Raw genomic sequence first — 25,137 nt, 5'->3', positions numbered from 1 at the left:
CATAGAATTTTGTCCTAAATATAATATAATAACTCCAGTTCCTTTGGAAGAAATTGTTTAAACAGCTAAAAACTCCCACTGCTGTCAATATCTACTAGCATATTAGCATATTATCCTGCTACGGAAGTAGACCAAGGAGCGCCGTAAAAACGCACGCAGTCTGCCAGGCTGTCAGACTGGATCCAGGATCCTGGTGCAAGGGCTGCAGGTGTCTGTGCGAGCTTGTCTGCTGTCACTATGGCGCGTGTAGAAACATCTTCAAGCAGGCCGTACCATCTGGTTATCTTCGGAGCCTCCGGGTTCACGGGCCAGTTTGTGGTGGAAGAGGTAGCCCGGACGGCGTCCGAGGGTCCAAAGGGGAGCTTGAAGTGGGCCGTGGCCGGTAGGAGCAAACAGAAGCTGGAAAAAGTTCTGGAGCAGGCCGCCGGAGCACTCAGTATGTATCCGATTGATCCCATAAGCTGTGCATATACAAGCAAATAGTCACTAAAATAAGGGTATTCTTGTTGACTTAAACATTTTAATTAAATGAAATGAAAATTAAAACTGGAAAAACACAAATCCGTACTTACAGACTGTTTACATAATAAAATAAAGATATAGATGAAATGCATGCACTACTTCAATTTGTTACCGTAAGAAGCCTGAGGAGGAGAAATGAGCGCATATGCTTATTGACGCTGGGATGTCTTCACAAAGGGTTGTTTGTGTTGTTTGCAATTTAAAAATAATAATAAAAAATGCAGGGCTACAGTTATTGTTTTCTTAAAACATGGTTACATTGCCAGGGTTACATTGAATTTGCTGTGACTTTGACCCTCAACTCAAAGTACAGTAAAGCTGATGTTGCAACCAAAGGTTAATCCTTAATAATTCTTCTTCTACTATAGATAAGATACGTTACTCTGTTAAAATTCAAAATCTATGACTATATTTTGTTACATGCTTAAATCAACTTGCAAATAATCAAATGAAAGTGTTTATGAAGTAGTTTTGCCAGTTGTTGAAACAGTAAGCTGTAAATTGTTCTTATCTCAGCCTCTTATTGCTTGATCAACTAAATAAACATTATTTTAATTAACATTTCAAACAAAATAGTGCAGTTTAATTCCTTCAGAGGAAGAAACTAGGAATGCATCGCATGATTATTTTCTTATCTAACAGAATGTCTTATTTTCCCAAACAGAAAATCCAAGTAAAATATCATCAGTTTATATGTCAAATAATCAATAGCACGTGGAATTCTGCCATTGCTGCTGCAGTCACAGAGCAGAAATAGAAATACTATTCACAGGAATATATTCAAAAATGTGGTGTGGAATAACAGATATATACTAAACATATTTAGAATGGCAGTAAGTTTCCAGGTTGATGATTTGTATCTATGCAACACGCTAAACATGGATAATTGAGTCCATCACTAGCTGAAGATCAGGGAGCTATTCTGTTGTTGTTATAGTGATTCAAGTTTCCAAAGGATTAGATTGTTATTCTATTGTCCAATCCTCTTCGGCTTTCTCTTCAGGGAGTGTGCAACAGCTGATGGAACATACCAGTTCGCTGTACTATCCCCGTCCATGACAGCACTCTAGTCCAGCCTCTCAGTGAGCACTGAAGATGGCTTATGTGTTTGTTTGTCTTCTAGAGGCTTTCTATAGTTACAGTGGCACATTTTAAAATTACTCATGCTGTTTAATGTCTTAGTTATTCAAGATATTTCTTCCAGCCTGTGCAGCATCTGCATTCTTTTACACTATGTTGTCCTCGTTTTCACTCGAATGCTGTACAGAGTTCTCACACATTTGCACGTCTATTGGTTAAAACTCAAACTCAGGAATAACAAAACAGTATATTTTACACATAAGTAATATTTTTCATCTTCATTCTCCACAGATGTGTGTCTGTGACCACTTGCTCTTCTGTCAGACTGTAAAATGACTTGGGGCTTTTTATATTCATTTGACTAAACTAGGCTAATCTCATCAGGGCAAAACTTTTAATATTCCTTTAGGAGGCTGGCTTCATTTTTTTTACCTGTTATAATCATTTACAAGTTCATGTTTTTATTCATAGACTTTACTAGAGTAGCTTTTTCCTGATTCCCAGTTAACACAGTTCATGTTCTGGACCTTTATGCAGTCCCTCATTTCATCCAGTTTGAAACAATCATCATAGCTCCTTGTAATTTTAACAGTATGACAGAAAATGTTTACACAGACAAAAATAAGTGACCGACTTTGCATATTTGCTCGGATAGTAGTGTGATAGCTGGGGTGTAATAGCACTGCCTGTGAATATGCTGCCAGACATATTCATTGGACTTCCATATAAACCAATGAAAATGCTGTTACTTATGTGACTTTGTGTGTGTGTAGGTAAGCCTGAGCTGAGGGCGGAGGTGGACATCATCGTCGCAGATGTCGGGGAACCAGACTCCCTTGCAGCCATGTGCAAACAGGCTGTGATTGTTCTCAACTGCGTCGGGCCTGTAAGTTGACAGTTCCACAGAAGCTTGTGTTTGTGTATTATTACTTGCTCCATGTCATGACATAAACTAGTTTTCTCTCACACAAACTGCCAAGATTAGTGTGATGGCATCCTGCTTTGGCATAAGAATAAGTTATCACCCCCATCTCTTTCTCTTTCTCCTTCTTTGAATCTCTGTCTTTCTTTCTCTCTCTCTCTCTCACACACACACACACACACACACACACACACTCACTCACTCACTCACTCACTCACTCAGAGCAGCGTTCACTTCAGCTTACATTCACACAATGAAGGCTACTGACATGTAGCACACAATAGCTAGCATTATGTTAAAGTTGGAATGAAGAGTGGGTTTCCAGCACCACTGAATTGCATCCTGTGCATCATTCAGGTTTGTTTGTATTATTTAATCAAATTCTTCGACTACAGTAACCACAATTGTAATGCACAGCAGCACCCTGCCAGCTTTCTTCAAACTCAGACACAGAAGCCTGTTGTTTTTATATTAGGTTTTGCTTGCGTATCTAAAATAAACCAGTGTGTTAACACCTGGCAACGAAGTGAACACGTTCAACAGGATTTGCTGCAAATTGTTTTTGTGTGGAAAGCCAGGGAGGGATCGTTTCATGTTGAACAATTAAGGGGAGCAAAGACACTGGTACCTGAGAGCAAATGCTACGTGATGTGTGTTGGAGACGATGGATTTTCACCTGTGTAGCACAAGGATTTCGCAGTGGGGAAAATGGCCAATTTTTAAAATTGTGAAAATTAAGTAATTCAATTAGTTTCTGTCTGTGTTTATAGTACAGATTCTATGGGGAGCCAGTGGTCAAAGCCTGCGTGGAAAATGGAGCACACCATATTGACATCAGTGGGGAGCCTCAGGTTTGTACTGTAATGTATGAAGGTTTCCTCGGGTTTGATGTTGGCTTGAGGAAAACACAGACACACACACACACACACACTGGTAAACATGATTTAGAACTGTGCACTAGGGGTGGGGGAAAAAATCGATACTGTGTAGTATCGTGATATTTTGTTTGCTAATAATGTATCGATACAGGGACAGCAGAAATTGATATTTTGTTCCAAAAAGGTTTTTGTGCTCTGACTTCAGAGCATGTTGATCCTTTTTCTGAGCAAGAATCCTGACATTCCTTCACTGTCCAAATGTGTTTAACTTTTTTTTGGCAGCAATAAACATGACAGTTTACTTATTTTAAATTAAGACATGTTTTATTTTAATTAAGTTTAAAACTTTTTTATTTAATGTAAAATTATATTTTGTTTTAATTTACTTTCAAATTCTTCAGTTGCTGAATGGGCTGCATAGTTTTCATAAATAAATAATAATAATATAATATATTAAATAATAATAATAATAATAATAAAAAAATAAAATTGCAATAATATTGTATCGTGCGTTAAGTATTGTGATAATATCGTATCGTGGGATGTATGGTGATTCCCACCTCTACTGTGCACAAAGCTAACATTCAGCTCTTGTTTAGAAATAAATGGGAGATGTGCTGAGTTTGATGCTGCAGCTAGTTAGACAAAATTATTTCTCACTGGGTCCCATGACAGCAACAGCTGCCTTACTGTCAGGTGCTCATGTGTGACGCAATAAGTCCTACTGCAACACAGATGCAGACGCTTTGGTGATCCGAATTTAGTTTTTATTAGGTTTATGTGTATTCCCTGACTATTTATCATTTCCAAAAGGTTGCATGAAAGCTACATGAAATATAACCCTCCTTAAGAATTGAGAACATGGTGTTTTTTGCATTTGTAAAAATAAAAAAATCTTTCCTCCAGTGACAGTATATTTAGGTGTTTTTGGCAAATTGTCTTGTTCATGCTTTAATTAAGAAAATGCAAAAAGGTTTTTAAAAAAAATCGTAGAAATGTAAGACTTTTTGTGCGTGCGTGCATGTGCATGCGTGCGCGTGTCTGCGTGCGCCTTAACTTGAGTTTCTTTCTGCTGTTATCTAGTTTCTGGAGGGCATGCAATTGAACTACAGCAGCCAGGCAGCTGAAAAAGGTGTGTACATCATTGGGAGCTGTGGATTTGACTCCATTCCTGCAGACATGGGGGTCCTCTACACCAGAGACCAGTTCAAGGGTATGCAAATAGTGACACAGTCTACACATTCAGTATACATGTTCATATACACAATATTATTCAAATTTAAGCTCTCTTTGACAGGGCTATGGAGTTAATGATTTAATGATATAAACTTGTGTATTTGTTTATCCACAGGCACACTGACTGCCGTGGAGAGCTTCCTGACTGTCAGTGCAGGAGCTGAGGTATGAATCTGTGAACCAGCTTGTTGTTTAAGCTTCATTACACACGTTCTTCTGTACTTGTGCTCAGTAATTCTTACGTATGGTCTCCATATTTTCTTATTTCACGTGTGTGTGTGCGCGTGTTTCTGTTTTCTTCTGACAGGGTGGGTGTATCCATGATGGCACATGGCAGTCAGCCATCTATGGATTTGCTGACAGCCAGAAGCTTCAGAATCTTAGGAGAAAGTTTAATCACAAACCTCTCCCCACGGTTGGCACAAAGCTTAAACGCAGGTACACAAAGCTAATTTAAAGTATTTTTTTGATTTGCATCAAATTGCCTGCCTCAGAGTAAATATTGCAGTGGATGAACATAAAAAAAACAGTCTGGAGACAGTATGAAGGATGGTTGTTAGAATTTTATTCATTCTTATGTCAATACCAGTACTTATCAGTACTCCGAAGCTGATACTATTCAGCAGTATGTGTTACCTTGACTTGAGGCTGAGATGGCTTCATGTGGAGGTATGAGGCTGCATGGAAGATGCCGGTACAGCATCCATGTTCAGATATTTAAAAAATGCAGTACTTGGGGCGTTTCTACATTTATTGTGTGCAACTACATTTTTTCACAGAGGATACTAAATACTTCTGTCTGCCGCACAGCATCTTTAAATGTTATCGCTCAACCATATCATAACCATGTTAAATGAATTAACATTACATATAAATCTTTAGCAACACCATTTGGATAAGGGATTAGCAATACTTTGGTACTGATTAGTATATACCAGTATTAATTTGTTACCTGTCCCATTTCAAGAGCATAGCTGGCAGCAGTTATGAGCCACTGTGTGCATGCAAGCAGCTAATAACACAGATGTAATGATCCCACTGATAGGATGTAAACTGATGTGTAGATGCATATATGAGCGTGTGTTTGATATAACAGAAAGATCATTTCTGTTAGATTCTACAGTCCCATAGTGCACAAATGCATGTATTACACCTTGCCCCACACATAATTTTGTGTAATCCCTGAAATGCTTGTATTTGTAGGGGAGCGCTGTTCTACTGTAATGAGCTCCAGCAGTACTCTGTGCCCTTCATGGGCTCAGATCCCTCTGTTGTGAAGAGAACTCAGCGCTTCCTGACAGAGGAATGTCAAGCCACTCCGGTCAGTCTTTTATTTATTTACTAGCTAGTTTCTCTTTAATATCTTTTTTTAAAATTTTTTTAAATTAAATTTAACATCCGGGGACCGCTTTACACACATTGTACTTGTGTTAAATGTCTGCTGATTCACTTGTAAAATCTCATGTGACGACGTGGTGTCCAGGACACAACAACTTTGTTTTTTCACATTTGTGCCGCTTGTATTTCACTGCCTCTCATCATAAACTGCAGGTCCAGTATGGCGCGTATGCAGGAATAGGAGGTATCGGAAACATCATCAAAATGTTGTTTGCTGGCATGATGTTCTTGTTCTTGGTCAAGTTCAGTTTTGGACGGAATCTGCTCATCAAAGTAAGCTAACACAAAATGTGGTTTACTGCATTTATAATATCAGTCGACTGTAACTGTACAGTATAAAATACATCATGGGTGTTTGGAAATGCTGTGACACTCATCTGTTTTTAATCTTTGCCTTTAGTACCCGGAGTTCTTCTCCTTTGGAATGTTTTCGAAGGCTGGACCAACTAGGAAGCAGGTAAAGCACAAACAGTCTACAGTTAATCTTAAATCCATGTGAAAATAAAAACAGAACAAAAAAGGTTATGTCTGCTAAAGAAAGTGTTCTGTTTTCTGGCATGTTTTAGATGGAGGCTTCATCCTTCCAGTTCACCTTCTATGGAGAGGGCTACACTGAGGAACAGGACACCTCCCAAGAAAAACCTAGCGCCAAAATCCGCACACGGGTTCAAGGACCAGGTAATCTGAAATTAAGGGTCATCAAAGACAAGATTTTGTCTTTGATGCAATCACCATGCAGCAGACTCTTAAAAGTCCTTGAAAACAGGAAACATGGCACCGTTTCTCTGGAGTGAAAGGAATACAAATTAGCCCAGGTAGCCAGCCTGGCCTTTCTTTGCAATCCAAGTCTAATCCAAGTAATTTTTCTTTCTGTTATTCAGAGGCTGGATACGTGGCCACGCCCATCGCCATGGTTCAGGCTGCTCTAACCCTTCTCAACGAAGCTGCAGCCTTGCCTAAAAAGTGAGTCAACACTCCCCCACATCTACCGCCTGACCTGGATGTGACTTCACACTCAATTACAAAGCACAACATTCATCCACCCAACCTCCCTCTCCAGCTTATAAAATTCAGGGTCACAGGGAGGGGCTTAAGCCTATACCACCTGGCATAGGATAACTAAGAGAGACAGACAACCATTAATAGTCATATTCACATGTAAGGTCAATTTAGAGCACATGGGGAACATGCAAACTTCGCACAGGAAGCAGTGCAGCATCACTGTGCTGCTCACTCTCTGTGATAGCCCTGCAATAGACTGGCGATCTCTCCAGGATGTACTCTGCCTTTATCACATGACAAAACATCAAGTATATCTTACCAGTCTATGTAAATAATAATTTAAACTCACTCCCAAATAAAATGGATGACTGAATTTACTCATAAACCAGATGGAAGTCTGCATGCTGTTAAATGCTGCTGTGAAATGTGAGTGTGTATTAGTGTAAAACGGCTTCAAAGTTCAAAATGTGTGCGTGAGACTGTGAAAAATGTCATATATTGCTTCACCATTTGAGTCACTGTCATGATTCAATATTAGTCAATGCACAAGCGTAGTGGTTTTATGTATAAGTGAATCTCACTTGGTGACATTTCTGGGACTTGGTCTAATACAGTTAATTTTGTACATTCTCCAGGGGAGGAGTATATACTCCAGGAGCTGCGTTTGCGAAGACCACACTAGTCGACCGCCTCAACAAGCACGGCATCCAGTTCTCTGTCATCTAAAGTTTGTTCTCTCCCTGCTGCCGTTCTCCAGGTTTTTGTGAGCACTTACTAATATGCATAACAGGAAGTAAAAAGTTTCCAACATTGGAAGAGAGCTGTTTAATCACAAGACAGATGAGTTTCAGATGAAGTCCTGGTATTGTTTTTTGGGGTTTTTTTCTAGTGTTATTTTTGACATTTATTCTTTTCACTTAGTCAGAAACTTGCCTGTCTCTTTTCAGCTTGAATGTATTAAAGTTCTGCTTGCAAAACAAAAAAGCACAACTGTGGCAGTGTTTTCTAGCCAAGGGCAGTAAAACAAATGGGTTTCGCATGGTCCTCCACTAACACAATTTCTGGCGACTTGAAAAAGGAATTCTGGGAAGAACCGGATTTACTTCACATCTTTAAACACAAATGGTAAAGAAAGCATGTTAAATTATAATCAGACTAAGAGAAATTGGTTAGACACATTTTCTATGTGCAACAAATGGAATAAAAAGAGTCTTGTTTAAGTTGCCACACAACTGGGATTCACTTTAAACAGAATGGGACTAATTGGACACGAGGAAAGGGGAAAAACTGCATGCTCCCTTCAGTTTAAAACAAAGTATTACTATTTGCAGTAGATTTGTAATGATTTTCAAGGACTGCAGCTGTTGTGAACTTCATGAAACACCTCTTTCTTGGAAAGTCAACTTCTGCACTCTAAGCGTTGTAGCATACAGTAGCTTTATATGTACAGCAGTAATACTAAGTAGCATTAACATGATAGCTGTACATATTTTGCTCTGGTTGTGTGAAGTAAAGCCAATAGTAGAGGACAGAGACCTGCTGTGTGTTTATGTACACGCCTGCCTTTCCTGGCCTGTCACTGTAGATAAAATCTTCCTTGCTTGTTGGACTAATTGCTTGTTTTATTTTTTTAAAAGGCTAGTTCCTTTTAGCCTGAATTTCCAGGGGTTCACCTTCAAAACGGTTACCTTTGAGCATTGTCAGAATAATGAATCCAGCTGCCTGTGCATCAAACAGCATGAGTTACTCCATGAAACCAAACAGGGCTTGTAAACATCTTTTCCTTGCTCCTTTGACTGGATTAGTTTCACCTGCAGTGATGATTTTTGTCAGCGTAGACTTGTTTTTCATGTTTGGGCGTTATGTGCACGTGGCAAGCTGTTTTGGGGTTGTTTTGGTGTGCTTTGCTCAGAAATAAAGCCAACTCCGCAAATAATTACAAGTCTTGTATCTTTTTCATGCGTCACAGAAACATCATCTGCATTTCCTGTGAAGTCAGTTTACATTGTAGAGTATGCACTAGTAGTACAAGAAAGTTTAAGAGCTCTTCTACGAGCAAGTCCTGCCACTTGGCAACTATCGTGAAATGTCTTGAGATGCCTATTTGGGCAGTTAAGTATTTTCTAAATTACATTTAACTTCAGAGACTGGAATCACAAGTGAATCCTGATTTTAAAAAAACTGAACTGATACCACCACACTTTGGAGAGTTCTCTCATAGACTATCTTTGCCACACAAGTTCACTGTCTCTCTTGTGTATCTGGAGGTTTAGTTACATACAAAGTGATCAGTTTTATTACAGCGGTCTTCTAGTACACAAACATCCCTCAAAAACCTGAAATAATGCAGGTGATTCTGATGGGCTTTAGGTATATTCAATTATTTTTACTATTGGTACAGTAATGTCTAAAATATGTATTATGATTGTTAGAAAAGCAAAGTTTTCATGCAGTAAACCTCATGTGGTTAACTTTTTTTTTTTTTTTTTTTAAATTTAAGCAAGACCTGAGCTCAGTGCTGCGTACTGTATTTAATGTGATCTGACAGATGATATTGGTATTAACTAAAGAAAAACACCCCTGACAGGGGAAAGGAGATGACAAAGCTCATCTCCTTTCTTTCTGTCCTTGCTTCAGATGTCTGTCTTGTCAGCATCTGTTCATAAGAAACCGGACAATTTAATAAGAAAACCTCAACAGGACTGTAGCTTGTGTAGTGATGTCAGTGATAAAAATCTAATGTGGAGTGGGATTAAAGAGAAAAGAAGTTTGTGCGATTTCAAACACCTTAAACGGCAAAAGGTTTAAACAAACAATCACAAAAGGCATTTATTCATAAAAAAAATCCAATTATCCTGTTTAAACAGCGACATATTCACAATTCCAAATTGTAGGAATGTGAATTATTTTACAAACATGTGTTCATCTCAACTATTGCTTCAGTCAAGGTGGAGCATACAGTTTTGTACACGCCACCTCACATTAGGCGGTTGGTATTTCAGTTTGAGCCGTCTTCCCTTGATCTTTTTCAGACCCATGCAGTCTCTGGGTTCAGCAGCTGATGAGAGTAGATGGCATCTTCATAGTGGTATTTTTCTGCTATGGCCATGATGGAGTCGTGGCATCTGATTGTACTCAAAACCTTTAGTAGGTCAACCACAGCAGCCCTATAGCAGAAACACATGATTCTGATTACAACATTTGTTGGGTGGGGGTGGGGAACATCTGCACAAACGTATGAAGATAATGACTTTATAGAAATATTGCTGTCACACAGCAGGAAAGTCTCCAATAGCTTGTGTATCAAGTGAAACAAAAAAATCTAGCAATATAAAATTAATTTAAAAAGGGCATCTATTTGATGTTGACTTATCTTACTGTTTTCTACAAAAACATGCTTTATTACCTGGTGTTGGGATCTGTGGGAGGCTGCTGTTTACAGATGGCATGAACTTTCTGAACTATGTGGTTTCTGAAATTGTGGAGCTGAGGCAAACAGGTGCTCTCCCCTTTAAACCAAGACGGGGGTAAACCATCTGCTATCTGAGGAGGGAGCGAGGAGTGATAAAGCATCATTATCAACGTCAAACTAATATGTAGAACACCAACAACTGTGATGCATTCAAATACCTTTTTGCATGCATAAACAGCATTGTTGGACAACGTGTGACTGCACAGTGTGGTCATGAGGTATCGGTTCAACAGCTTGTCCAGCATCAGTTCCTTCAATACAGACTCGGGGAGCAGTAAATCCCACTTCCCCATATTGCCTAAGAGCTAAATGAAAAGCAATGCAATTGATATTAGCTTGAGAAGTTTCAAAATACAGTCAAAATCTGACACAACACAAATGTCTGAGCAGTACTTTTACAGCTGTCCAGAACCGCTGATCTCTGAAGTGACGCTGAGGTGAAGACGCCTCTTCAAGAAACCTGAATAGAAGATCAGACAGTATAAATAAAGTGCAAATACAACAGGTTTAAATGACCATATCTGACTATTATCTGACAATTTTATCTAATGACTGAAGAGAGTTTTAGATACATTTCCTTATTTAATACGAGGAAGTACTATACTTTGTATCAAATAAGGAACAAAAGGATACAAAATGCAGGTGTTGTACTCAACACCTGATATTCATTTTTAAACACATCAAACAGAAACTCACTTTTTGGGGTACAGGGGAATAAAGACATCTTCATCTACACAGCTTCTCAGCCTGCGAACCAGAGCCTCTGTGAATGCCTGAGTGGGAGACAAATACACAAAATATGTATCTGAAAGTACGACCCAGTAAATAATAGGCACGTTTTAAATGGTAAAAGACAACAGCAAAGGTGAGTTTTGTTTTGAAAAATGTGTAAGTGTTGGCTTTACCTTGACTGGCTTGCTATGCTCTCCTTCAAAGACAGAATAGTCCTCCTTCAGACTGTGGCACACATCAGTCAGACAGACAGACTGTTGGTGGGACATGGGATCCCACACCAGCTCCACATAAGCTGGAAACAAAGACACACAAAGACAGGTAGGGTCAGTATTTGACACATCTCGTGTCTGTAGTTGAGGTCATTATAATGTGCATATGGATTTTTCAAAGACCAGCAGAGAGCAATCAATATAAAAGGCTAAGAGGAATTCAAGGCAAACCTTCGTTCCAATATAACTATACCAGGCAAGGGAGACCACTGTAAAATATTAGTTATAGGCAGAGTGACTTGGTAATTCATTTGGTATGGACTGTTAATTTTGCTGCATAAAGCTATTCTAAATCCCTAAGACGATTCATACATTCTGGACCTAAAAAATGATTTAGATTTGATTATCCACAGCACCTGAAAAGCTGAACCAAAAAGCAAAGTAAAAGAAAAAAATGCTCAGATAATACTGCCTCAGATTAAATCATGAAATGGATTTTAGTTTAAAAATGAAAAAGCAATGACCCCTATGCAGTCCTGTACTTGGATGTTTTTGCTTCTTAAATTATGGGGAGCACAGATCATTGAGTCCACAGTACCAGTCATTTTGGGTACGACGGTCCTCTCTATGACGCTGGACAGCGTCTGTCTGTCTGTGTGCTCCAGCTCTTCGTGGCCATGTCCATGACAAAAGGTCTCCACTGCTGTGAACCATGGGAGGTTTTCAAAGTCTCCACTGGTATCCTGAGACACAACAATAAATCTATGGTTATTGCTGCATATTATAACATCATAACTAATGGCAGCTGTGTTTACAGTTCAATTCCCCAGACATGGATTAAGCCTAGTCCTGGACCACAAACTTTTTTTTTTTCTTTCTTTTTTTAAATGCAGGTCTTAGTCTGGGAGTAGCGTTAATCCATGTCTAAAACCTCAAACCCTCTGTATGCGTACACAAGTTCAAGTACTTTTAAAGGGTTCCACGCCAGCAGCTGATGCCTGATGATGGGGTTCAGCAACTTGGGCAGACACAGAGAGATATAAGCATTGTGGTAGGACTCCGAGTAGCATTCCCTCCATTCTTCAAAGCGAGACAGAATCTTTTTAACACTGCAGAAGTCTTCTTGGACATCAGAAAATACTGCCTTAGACCTCAACAGTATGTCAGCTGGAGCAGACACAGAAAGGGGAAGAAAAGAGAGACAGATAAATACACAGGCATCAAGCAAATCAGGATTTTCTCAAGTTTATAGCCTAGAAACTAAAAGAGAAAGCCACAAAGAGAGAAGAGAGTTGCCGTAATAAATAGAAAATATTTATATTGCAGTCTTGCAGAATTTAATTGTATTATACTTCACTGTGTTTAAGGTACACCATTTTAGCAAAGCCTTCGCCTACAAATTGATGCTCATACAGAGAGCTGAACAACCACGCCTCACCTATGTTCTTCTGCAGCTGCTCCTGCTCTTCTGCTGAAGGTTGTGTGTCTTCAGCCATATCAAAATCTTCCTCAGTTTTAACACCGACGTTTACCTCACTGGAACACAGAGACAAATATTAAACCCATATCTGTGCAAGACTAGAATGGAGTACCTGCTCAAATGCATGCATATACTTCCTTTTTCTAATACATGAACAGAATAAATTAGAAAAGTAACAAAGCAAACCAGGAAATGTAATCTTGAAAGGTATTTCATTACACTCACCACTGAGTTTCTGATCCATTGGCTGAACTTGCACTCTGCTCTGCTATGTTATCTACAAATTACATCCAGTTAATTTAAATATTACATCCTGAGACACACTGCACAGTAGGTTTTAATATACGTGGAGAGACACACACACACACACACACTTCACTCACAGCTAAGCTGCTGCAGGTGGTCTGCCTGCTCCTTAATCTTCTCTCGTCTCTGAGCCAACAGCGCCTCCATCTGGTCAGACAGCAGAGTGTGCAACTCCAGCTCCAGAGAGTTTATCTCAACAACCTTCAGCAAATAAAAGGAGAGTCACCTAAATTATTGTGGGATTATTTATCTGGGATAATTTAGTCAAGTATTGAGAAAAAAAAAACAGATAATGCTGTACTGGTTTATATCATATGAATACACAGTAGAACAATTTAAAGCTTAAAGATAAACTACTCTTTTTTTCAGTTGTTGCTTTAAATGTTAACTTTTCTTTTCTGACCTTCTCCTGCAAACACTCCACCATGTTGTGGGCATAAGTCGTCATGGTCCTGTAAAACTTAAGCTGCTTCTCTGAGGAGCTTTCCTCCAGATTCTCCAACGAGGTTTTAGCACCCTCAACATCGCCCTCCATCCTTCTGAGCTCTGCCTGGCGTGCTCTGTACACCTCCTTCAACGAATCAAGTCTAGGAAGAAAAAAAATATTACAAAGTGGAGGAGTTAAGTGTACAATGGGGGGAAATGTGTGTTGCATGTTTTGGCAGCATGCAGTAATAAAAGCACAGTGTATAAATGTAATGTTTATTGGCCTCTGGAATCATGCTAATAGGAATTACTACTGCTGTACAGTGTATCATTTAAACATTTAATCCTAATCTGTTCTGTCATTAATATTTTAAATCGTTATAGTGTGTGGAATAAAGAGCAAACTAACTTTCCAGCGATCCTTCTCTTGACCGTTGAGACAGTGACAGGGGGAAGCATCTTTGGAACTTTGACTCCTGCAGATTTCTTCTTCTGTCTTCCTCTATCTCGCCTGCTTATGCTACTGCTGCTGTAGCTGCTGGACTCACTGCCAGATGGGCTCTAATGAAAAATATCAGGATAAAAGGAGGATAAAAAGACAAAAAGCAATGACAGCAGAACAATGCAAAAAGACACGCATAAAGGTATAAAACAGGTGCATAACTTACAGTAACAGCATTTATAGATATGTGCTAACAGAATAATAAGAATCAAAAACAAGATGTTAATTGGCCCTCATACCTGCTCCCCTGGTCGTCTTTTGACTCCCTTCCCAATTTGTGTCTCTTCCCAGAGTTCCTGCTCCTCCCCATCAGTCCCTGACCGACTGCCATCACTTTCTCCTAAAACACACAGAATAGGACAATTAAAATTCACGGTTTGGTTAAAATCCATACGAACTATTCAGACAGGCCTATTATGACAAATTTCACCTTTCTTTTTTAACTTAAACAGCTTTCACATTTTCATGCTTCCCCACCGTTCTTCTTCTCTCTACACCTGCCATTTCTCTCTCTCTTTCTCACCTCCTCATACTATTTTTTCTGTATCCCGCCCTCTCATACCAAGTTTCTCAGCAATTCTTTCCCTGATGCTCCTCATCCGTGGGGCAAACTCGATTCTCCTCTCATGATCATCCAGCTCATTATCATCATCATCGACTCTGTCATCTTCATCCTCCCTGCTGTAGTGATCTGGTGTGCTGCCAGCTGAACTCTGGCCATCTCTACTGAGGGGAATGAATTCTTTCTGGGTTCGATTGGCACGACGCCGTCTCTTGGCTGCCTCGATCTCTCTAGCATTGGGGATATTTACTGCAGGCACAAACAAAGCAGAAGAAATTTAAAAACACAGCCATGAATCCAGATTAACAACTGATGATTTTAATCATATCATGTAGTCCTAACAATCTGAGAGTCCTTCTCTTTGACAAAACATACCGGGCGTATAAGAAGAACTGCTAGAGTCTGAGGCTGAGCTGGCTGAAGGAGATCCCACTCCACGTTCATCGCTATCACTGTCATCATTGCTCCCATTATCCTTGTCATCATCATCATCATCTTCGTCGTCATCATCCACAGAATGTGGTGACGCCTGACTGCTATAATCTTGCCTGGGTGAAGCAGATGATGAGACAGCACCACCAGCCCCTGAAGGTGGAAGAGAGAACAGGAAGCCATTGATTTTAGCTAAAAGGCATAAAAATGTTTATTCTGTCTACTCACCAAAAATGTGTTCTGGTATACATTAGATATTGCAAAGAATCTATATATGTAAACCCTTAACAGTATAATCTTAAGATTAGAAAGGATTAGAAAAATAGTCATTTTGGTTTATTTATGACCAAAAGGGATTTGAAAACACATCAATTTCTGTCAAATAAGTTATCACAGCCTCATTGCCTCTACCAAAATCATCTCTAAACTGCAGAGACTAAACCAGGAAAAAACCTGTGAACACATGGATCTGTTGCTGTCACTTCCCTACTCATCACCTCCTATGGAATGGATGCATTCTTTTGGATACACATATCACACCTGTCCAGTGAGTGTATTTAATGCACATATACTGTATTCAAGATCTGTTTCTAAGAGTTCTTGTTCCCATCATGGACCTACCTGTGCTGACGATGGTCTTGGCAGGCGGAGCCTCCTTCTTCCTAATTTGGAACAGAACTGTTTTCTCAGATGACTTCTTCAATTTAAACGTAGACTCCTCAGCTATGAGAAGGTGAAACAAACCAGAATTATATGCCGTTACATTGGGCAATCACCGCCAACCGCCATCCTCTGTTAGGATGATCAGACCACTACAAACTAAATGTTGGGTATTCCAGCTGCAGCTCTGTTAGATAATCCTCACTGGGTTTCAATATGGATTCCCCCATAGATCAGCTTTTCTTCATAAGTCACACGTTTTTAGGGGGGAATCGTATGTTTTTACTTTTGCAAAGTAGAGCCACACAAAATGTGTGACATTGTCTCAATATGTGGGAAATGGTGTCTATTGTCACCTTCGGGTCCAATAAAGTAAAACACATGGGGTTCAAGAGGCATCTGGGCAGATGATGTGGACAGATGACAGGGAAAGCACTGACAGTGGATAAAATCATTTAGGAACTCTATGAACTGTCACTGTATCTTTGAGGTTTAGGTTCTTCACCTCTTTTACCAACAGATAACAGGAGATTAATATTTCCAAATTCCTAACGTTGCTCTAAAGTTGTCAGTGAGCTGAGGAGTCAAAGATATTTACCTTAAAGCGCCTCGTTTACATTTACTTACCTTCCTTATCATCGGAGAAACTCAAAACAGAGGTTTCTTTCTTTTTGGTCCCCTCCTGGTCTTTCTTTCTCTCTTCTCTTTCTTCTGTCATTTCCACGCTCTCCCCGTCTTCTCCGTCACTGGAATCCGGCTTCGGAGGCGTCGCTTCCCGCTTGGAGCTGCAAGTGATGCCGCGGCTCTGCGCGGCTTTAAGGGGCTTATTTACCACAGCTGGAGCGGTTTTCTCCGGGTTTTCCTCTCCTTCTTCGCTCTTCTTTGGCTGGTCCTCATCGTCGCTGGAGCAGTCTTTTCTTTGCCGAAAGTTTCTCCGGGGTTTCTTGTTGAACATTTTGCTCCACTCACCATGGAGGTAGCGAAGTTGTAAACTAGCCGTAAACCGCGAAAATCGTTTGGAAATGTCGCAAAGCTGCCGCAAGTACGCCTCAAGGGAATATGGGTAATAGAGTACATGTTTAGTTTTTCAGAAGAAAAACGCTTGCACATTATAGTAAACTAAACACAAACGATGATATTCCACAGAAATAAATAATAATAATTAACAATAGTTAGTCATCTCATTAAAATTACTACATAAAGCAGCGCTCTGTGGGAATAAACTGGAGTCAAAACAGAACCTGGGATGAAAATAGCACTTTTTTAAAACTTTACTAGGTTAGAGGAACCACACGGACACAAACAGAAAAACACAAACTATTGACAATGTGTAGCAGTGAATGATATACACAGCATCGCTATTATAGTTTTGTATTATTTATTAAGTTTTTTTTAGATATCAGTTAAATAAAAATTCGTTGTACTTCTTAGCTGAGTTTTCCATGACCACAGTAACCAGTCATGTTCTTGCGTATATCCACTGAAGCAGTTTTAAATAACATTACATGAATTAATGTTAAAGAACATCACATGAAGTAAAAACTATTGGTTTAACTGTAGGTGGAAAAATATATGTTTGTAGGTTTTAGAAGATAGACTCCTTATGTCCTTCACAGTGGTCCACTGCCTATTATTCCCCATATTTTGCAAACGATATACAAAAGACCAGACTATAATTCATTGTCTTAGTTACTTAGTTACTGGGATTAAATCGTGTTTTTAAATGCAACTGCTATATCAGTAGTGGGCATGTATGGTACGTAATGAGTGTTCATGGAGGCAGGAGATCTGTTAACATTAAAATTATCATCCACTGAATTTTCTATAATTTAAAAAAAATCTCTTTGCAGCCATCATGCATTCCCTCAGAGCTTGTGATCTCGTCCCACTGAAGCAGCCAAATCTGGCCAAATTACAGTCCAGGTAAGTTACTAAGAAATTTCCAACCAGTTTTGGAAATGACTGATTGCTGGACACCCAACTGCCACCCACATTAAACAAGATGTCTAATTTAAGGCAACAGTGTCCCTTCAAAGTCTGGATTATTTGGGTGTTATCCCAATTCTGAGCTTTGGAAATTTACACAGCTAAACCCGGTTAAAAACAGGCAATGATTTGATTTACCGATCTAATACAGTACATTATTAGTTGGCTATATAGGCTGATCCAAATTTCCAAAGTGAGCTACTCTTTGTGACTTTAATCGCAGAGGATTTCTGAATTGTTTCTTGCAAATGTGCAATTGTGTAATCTCAGAATATATGACTATATAATCTCAGAGTGTATGGCTGTATAATCTCAGAACACATGACTGTATAATCACAGAACGTGTACCTATATAATTTCAATATATATGACTGTATACTGTCAGAATATCCTTATCTCATAATTTGTCATGAATAATCTCCAAGTCATACAAGGATTTTAATCTCTTCTCCATTATTCTCCTAGTCTGGCTCCATATTGTATAATATTACCCTCACTTGTCTCTTATCTGCCTCCCATCCCATCGATTGTTCTCCTTCTCCATCTGTTCCACTTTTATTCCTCCCTTTCTCTCTCCTCCCACTTGCCGGACGTTAGCAGCGCCTCACAGGCTCCAATCACTCGTCGTCAGCCATGTTGTTGGTGTGACACACCGAGCTGTCAGCAACAGGTTCTCTTGAGCAGAAACGTTAACAAACTTAACATATCTCCTGAAAACGGCAGCTCTCCGCGGATACTAAACTTTGAGAGCGTGTGTGGGAAACCGTCCAGAAGTGGTGGCTCGTCATTTGCGGCCTCTCGAAAGCTCAGAAGTTGATGTTTTTGAACCGTAGCGGTGAGAGAGGTAGGCAAGCGAAACTGCTTATCTAAGCATGGCCGTAAGTTTGATGTTCTCATAATAATCCTTTATAGACTCCCTGTTGACTTTTCGATATTTTTAATGACTTTTCCGTGTTCGTGTTTCCTTGTGTACCTTGTTTAATTTGAAAATTTGAAAATATGAAAGGAAAAAGTGTTCAGAGGTGATGCTTCACCGTGGGTGCCAAACAACCTGGGACCGTCAGAGTTGGGTTAGCTTGCTAAGTTGTGTGTTTTCATTAAATGTTTTTTGTGGACAATCAGATGAGGAGTGTTTGTTGGCGCTTATTTTATGGCGAAAGTGTATCTGGGAGGTTTGTGAGAGCAGATTTGCAGGAAAGTCTCCTAAATTCCTTTTGGTTCAAACTAGTTGAGCAGGTTGCAGGCAGGTCTCAATGACTGGTGACAAGTGATCAGGGAATGCGACTCTTTCGGTTTATCTAGAGACACATAAACAGAGATGAAGGTTGTAAATGACGTTACCGTCCCCAAGTGGAAATGTTTGTATGAATTATTGGCCTGCTCGGTCTCAATTGTGCAAAGTGACCTAATTGGTGAAAGCCGAGGCCCACACAAATATATTTAATGAGCTGACAGGGTTACTTCACCATATTTATTATAGGCTACTGTAGATTGGTGCTGCTGCACCCAATCGTTCTTCCCTGCGAAATCTCTGTTTTTACAATTAATTAAGACCATGAACAGTGAGCTTGGGGGGAGCTAACTGAAATAGTATTGGGATTGTAGAAAACTATTATCCACACATCTATGCATTTTCTGAATTGCTTATCCAATTCAGGATCGTGGGGGTCCTGGAGCATGTCCCAGCTGTAATAAGATCAGCGGTGGGGTGCACCCTGGACAGGTCGCCAGTCTACCACAGGGCTAACATTAACACCTACAGCCAGTTTACAATCAACAATTAACCTAACATACAAGTCCTTGGGCTGTGAGAGAAAACTCACGCAGAAGGGTCCCAAGCCTGGAGGGTAATCCCATTCCTTCTTGCTGGGAAGTGCTAATCACTGCACTACTATGCCGCTCACTAATAATAAAAATTATTAAAAATTAAAATATAATGAGGGAAAATTCTTTTAGTTTTTATAAGTCTGGTCAAACTGGGTCAACAAAACTTAAACCAGGAAGTATTTGTGCATATGATCAACTATAACTAAAGTGAAGGTAATAAAAACTTAATTGAAATAAGGGAACACAATGTGGAAAGTAACTGAACTGAAATAAAAATTAATCTGGAAACATGATACAATCTACAAATAATATGAACTACTGTGAGTGATGATTGCAAATAAGTTTAATTAAAAAACTTGGGGGGGGAAATGCAGGATAACATATTGCAGCATTTATCTTTCTAACTTGGCAGGATGTTGTTTAAAAACCACATCAGCACAAAAAATTATCATCATTTGCTCCGGTGCTGTCTATTTCAGTGCAAATATTTTGTTATTGCATAACACTGATAAGTTGAGAGATAGTTCTTTTAGCTTTTTTTTTTTTTTTTTTTTAAAGAGTCTTTTACCCGAAGGCCAACCTTATTAGAGAGTTGCTTGGAAAAAAAATAAGTGACAGAGATTTAGAGAAAATGCTTGAAAGGTCTGGAATGAAGTGCATGCTGAGTGTATCTGCTGTTCTTTTCTTTTGAGAAAAGCAATATTCCACCAGTGTAGCGTTTATCCTACCAGCACTGGGTAGTCATTTTGTTCCCCTAAATTGACAGGAAAATGCACAAATGTCTCTCTAATAAGGTAACAAAGACTTATGGCCTTTAATATATGTGGGCACATCATGTTTGCGTACATCATCACCTACCAGAGTTCTGTTGTAGGCTATTAAAACCCTGAAATCAGCAAAATATTAAAGTGGTTAACATGCTGAGTTAGTACAGGGAGGAGTCTTACCAAGCTGCAGCTCTTTGTGTCCAATCCTAACTTGATGCTTGTCATTTTAATACTGGACACTAAGCAGCAGCCTACCGTTTTCCTCATCCAACTTCCATTTATTATATAAATATTGGTCCGACATTAACTTGTCAGTCAAACCAGACTCGCAGTCTTTTTTAAGTTGGCAGTGGTGAAGCATTGCCATGTTCCCACTGAGCCACATGCACAAGCCAAACAACAAATTTAGAAGTGTACGTTCTCCAGCCCTGTCATATTCAGATAGATGGACAAATCAAGGTGAGTCAAACCCAGGCTAAAAGAGGGAGAGGTGTGCCATGCCTCTTAAGAAAACAAAATCTGGCATTGCAAACATAGTTAATCAAACCCAATCTGAAACGCTGCTGGTTTGCTTTGCAGCCCTGAGCGTGGTAGATGGGTGTTTACTGCAGAGCGGGTGGATGCTGAAGTATCACTTTAATAAAACTACCCGTTAGTTGTCTCTGTATTGTGGGAAGGAATTGAAAATACACATTAAAAACAGCTGAAGAGAAAGCTTGGGTAATTTTACTGTACACAAAGGAGGACACAGAGGGGAAGAAAGGGTGTCATCGGGCAGAAACAGAACTGTGGATGGAGTTGATGTCATTGGTGTGAGGTCAGTGAGCGAGGCGGCAGAAAATCAATCATTCCTTAGAACGGCATTCACGCAGTGTTTGACCCTGAAAAGAGCAGTGATGATGACAGGACTGGCAGGGTGCAGTTTTACATGCAAAGTTATGAGAGTTGGTGAGAAAGTTGGGGGGGGGGGGGGGGGGGGGTTGCTCAAAAGATGGTCACGAATGAGGAACTTGAGCAAGGAGAATATGTTTCTGTTCTCAGTCTCATCCCTATCCCTGACAGTGTTACGTCATGTTTGTTATTTCTTGATTCACTCTAAGCAAGGGTGGAATGGCAGTGAGGTACACAGTAGCACAAAGCAAAAGGTATAAACAGACAGAAAGAAAGGCACATATGGTTCAAAGTGTCTACTGAAGAAGCTAAGGTCAGAAACAGTCATGCCATTTATCCAACAGGTTTCACTGTTGTGTATGCTAACTGATAGACAAGCAGGTCCACAGCAGAACTCCAAAGAGCAAATTGATATGCATATAAACACAAAACCTCTTGATTGTAGTTTGTAAAGAAAAGCTCTTTCCGCAATGGAATTTAGACTGTTATGGTCGAAGAAAAATAAGATCTAATGTCCCACTGTTCATTTTGATTATTTCTTTCAGTATACAGTGGTTATGTGGTGTTATGGACATCAGTGTTACTGTTTTGCTGGCTGTTAGCAAGTATACTACAGTGTTTCAACACCTCTCCACCATTGTGAAAGAGCTGTTTCATGAACTGCAGGTTGGGACACTGAGTCACATGTCTATTTATGTACCGAACTATGACAAAAGCAATGGCTATTGCATGTGTGTTCACACCAAGATGAGTGGACACATTAGGCAGACTTATGTGTTTTGCTACCCAGGGGTTTATCATATTTTCCACTTCTCAGAATTCTAGTTATACAGACAAGCTGTATAACAGCTGTTCTTTTTTGGGTTGTTTTATTTTTAAATCCAGAACTACACAAGGTTTTTAAAAAATATTGTTCATGCACACACTGTAACTCAAAAACAGCATCACACACAAATAGAGCTAGAATTAGGAGGAAGTCAAAGTGTTGGGCATAGGAACATCAGTAGCTTGGATTCTTGCTGTTATTCAGATTTGAAGACATGCATTGCGGTTGCTGCTCTATTGTCATTACAGAGAGCTTCTGTTCACTACTACTGTAGTGCATTCAGAGGTTTTTAGACATTCAAGTTTTTATTTCAGTTTTTTTACAGAACTATGTACATTACGCCACACTTATTGTAAACTTTGGTAAATCAATGAAAATATCAAATTTTCTTTTTCATTTATATGTTGATTATAGCAGCAGTAACAGCCTCAGTCCTTTGTGGGAATTATCACATATGTTTGACACACCTTTCTTTTGGACGTTTCTACGTTTTCTATCGTTTTTCAAACTCAACACAACTCATAAGGAGTGTTGGTCCACAGTAAATTCACAGTCTGAGAGCTTTGTTGGGTTTGTGCCCAGATTGTGGCAGGGTCAGTTCAAGATTGTCAGTGGGGAGCCACCCTGTGTTTTCTTGGCAGGATCCTTAAGGTTGTTGTCTTGTTGAAAACCACAGATCCTGAGCGCCCAGTCTCTGCCTGGTGTCTCCTGCAAATGCTGTTGGGAACTGTGGCTTTATTCAAAAGTTCATATTTCAAACCATAGACAGTATAAAAGACCTACCAGGATGTCACCTTTTGAAGTTTTGTTTTGAAGCCTTGAGATGAACGTCAATAAAGGTAGCTGTTTTCCTAATAGACCAGGGGTGTCAAACTCAAATACACAGTGGGCCAAAATTCAAAACTAGAACAAGGTTGCGGGCTAACATTAATATTTATTGAAAAATATCTTCCTCCAGATTTAAGAATGAATCTCTTCTTATGGACTCAAACAAGTTTTGCTGAAAAACTGAATGTGGAACAAGCAAAGCTTAATACTAAACAATGTATATATTAGCTGTATAATACCAGTAGGCCAGCTCTAATAGTAATTTGGTATGGCTTCGCGGGCCAAATGTAATTAGGCTGCGGGCCAGAGTTTGACACCTATGTAATAGACTTTTATAGGATTAGAAGTTTTTTGCAACTACAGCTATCGCCATCTGGTGGCCACTAGGTAAAATCCACATTTTTTTTTAGGGGCTTCTTATTTTTGTAACAAGGAAGCTATGTCCATCCTCTTTATGCTCTCTGAGTTAAATTCAACAAACATAAGTAGAATAATATATAGCTCACTTAACTTGTCACGGTTTCCATTGGATCTTTTTTTCTTTTGGTTTCACAAGACTTTTTTTCAGCTTTGCGAGTTTCTCTTGTTTGTCTGGTACTAAGCTCACCACCTTTCACAAATTGTATCTGCCTGCCTGTCTCCTAAATGTAGTTAGAGGTGCATTTTTCTGCTTTCGTATTTGATAACTATCAGCACATGGCTTCTAGGTGAGTTATTTCGCCTGCTTGCAGTAATGGCACATTCCATCTACAAGGCAGCTGTCTCCTTGATAGAGCGATTCAGTTGTGTCAAAACAGTGCATCTAGCTTAGAATCTGTTTTTGCTTTTCCTTTTCCTACTTGTTTTTAGATGTTTTTAAAAGGTTCTGTATCACTGGTTAAGTATAGATGAGGTTAGTTTTTAAGTTAGGTGGAGCTCTGGTTGTTGATCTTCACTCTGATTTTACCTTCGGGGAGTCTATGCAAATGGTGGAGCAGAGGTATTCATTTAGCAGCACAAGGCTTCTACTGAGGCAGTGTGTATTTATGTGGAGGGCGACTCCAGAAGGTATTTGCATGAAGTTTGCAAAGCTGACTCTGCCACTGAGGTCACTCCTTTGTGCTAGCCAAGTCCGACGTTCAGTCGGTCAGTTGGTCAGGCAGCCGCCCTGTGAGGAAAGTTAGACTGCTTGCTTACTGTGGAAACAGTAAACCTTAAAGCCAACAGTCTGCTGCTTTCTTTCACTTATTCATTCAGATTCCTGTAGTGTTGGGTTACCAGACATTAGATTCCATGACTTCAGTGTCAGTGGCTTTCAAATACCTCCATAAGTAAGTACATTTCTTGAAAGGAACAACCAAACCATCCATTGTCACTGCTGATGGCAATATAGAGAGTACAATGATATGCTCTAAATTCATTTAAAACTAGTACGATTGTATTTGATGCTCTCCATCTAAACAGCTAGGAAAATAGATGGGAGAAGCAGAGGAAAGAATGGATGATCAGAGATATCGAATAAGAGTATGGTCTGACTCGGGAAAGGAAGGAGAGAGGGAGAGTGACAGATGGCAGGCAGTAGATTAGCCCTCTCTTGTTATTCTCTGCCCTTGTAAGAGTGTCAGCCAGGCACTTTCTTTCTGTTTTTTTTCTCTCCCTCATTCATATTCTCATGCACAGGCTTCTTGTCACCAGATATGTCAGTAATCACCTATAAATGACTCTTTAATCTGGAATACTGTGTCAGTTTCAACCACAGCTCTCACGCTTATTTTTTAGGACATTAAAAGCTGCCTCTCTCTCGCCAAGATCTGTGATCACTTCCTGTCAACTGATGTTGATTAAGGAAATGCTTCTGTTCGTAGGTTAGGCAGGAAGTGCTGAGCGGAATGATTAGAATTTCTCTCCTGCTTTTCCTCCTCCACCTTCATCATGTGAATCTGAGCGGCCGATGGCAGTGTGATGATAACAGGGAAAGTTGTCATTCTAAAGATGCGAATATGAAATGAAAAGAGAAAATGTGAAGAAAATAGTTGACGTACCAGTCGGACAGTTAAAGATTACATCTGTATTCAGTGTTGCATTACTACTGTTATTAATGGTTCTATAAATAAGTTCACACGACATTCATAACTGTCTCAGATCTAAACAATTCTGTTCTGTTGTGCATGTTGTAATGATCATTTAACAGGAAGAGTGCTACAGCAGCCA

The 25,137-nt window shown here is 39.5% G+C and overlaps 3 protein-coding genes across 4 annotated transcripts in view; 2 read left to right on the top strand and 1 right to left on the bottom strand.

The window, feature by feature from the left end:
• The first annotated feature begins 160 nt into the window (after positions 1 to 160).
• On the top strand, positions 161 to 8,974 carry LOC113024225 (saccharopine dehydrogenase-like oxidoreductase). The gene is made up of 12 exons (XM_026171108.1): positions 161 to 436; positions 2,376 to 2,488; positions 3,295 to 3,375; positions 4,486 to 4,615; positions 4,754 to 4,803; positions 4,946 to 5,076; positions 5,842 to 5,959; positions 6,190 to 6,309; positions 6,437 to 6,493; positions 6,603 to 6,714; positions 6,918 to 6,999; positions 7,674 to 8,974. The coding sequence occupies exons 1-12, from the start codon at positions 238 to 240 to the stop codon at positions 7,762 to 7,764; spliced, it is 1,284 nt and encodes a 427-aa protein (XP_026026893.1). The 5' UTR covers positions 161 to 237; the 3' UTR covers positions 7,765 to 8,974.
• An 867-nt stretch (positions 8,975 to 9,841) lies between these two features.
• gcfc2 (GC-rich sequence DNA-binding factor 2) lies at positions 9,842 to 16,859 on the bottom strand. Its single transcript, XM_026171070.1, has 18 exons — positions 16,450 to 16,859; positions 15,784 to 15,885; positions 15,106 to 15,315; positions 14,731 to 14,979; positions 14,408 to 14,508; positions 14,076 to 14,227; positions 13,644 to 13,827; positions 13,318 to 13,441; positions 13,160 to 13,211; positions 12,893 to 12,990; positions 12,422 to 12,621; positions 12,053 to 12,197; positions 11,416 to 11,537; positions 11,207 to 11,283; positions 10,904 to 10,970; positions 10,669 to 10,815; positions 10,445 to 10,581; positions 9,842 to 10,205 (listed from the first exon to the last, which is right to left on the bottom strand). The coding sequence occupies exons 1-18, from the start codon at positions 16,775 to 16,777 to the stop codon at positions 10,067 to 10,069; spliced, it is 2,634 nt and encodes an 877-aa protein (XP_026026855.1). The 5' UTR covers positions 16,778 to 16,859; the 3' UTR covers positions 9,842 to 10,066.
• A 1,501-nt stretch (positions 16,860 to 18,360) lies between these two features.
• itsn2b (intersectin 2b) overlaps positions 18,361 to 25,137 on the top strand; it is a 35,073-nt gene continuing 28,296 nt past the window's right edge. For both annotated transcript variants that reach the window (XM_026171056.1, XM_026171048.1), the window contains exon 1: positions 18,361 to 18,652. The gene's annotated coding sequence lies outside the window, so the exon portion shown is untranslated. The remainder of the gene's footprint in view (positions 18,653 to 25,137) is intronic.

This window comes from Astatotilapia calliptera, chromosome 1 (assembly GCF_900246225.1).
Source record: "Astatotilapia calliptera chromosome 1, fAstCal1.2, whole genome shotgun sequence".
NCBI classification, from domain to species: Eukaryota; Metazoa; Chordata; class Actinopteri; order Cichliformes; family Cichlidae; genus Astatotilapia; species Astatotilapia calliptera.
Note: the sequence above shows the minus strand (reverse complement) of the source record. Positions and strands in the feature narration are given on the sequence as shown.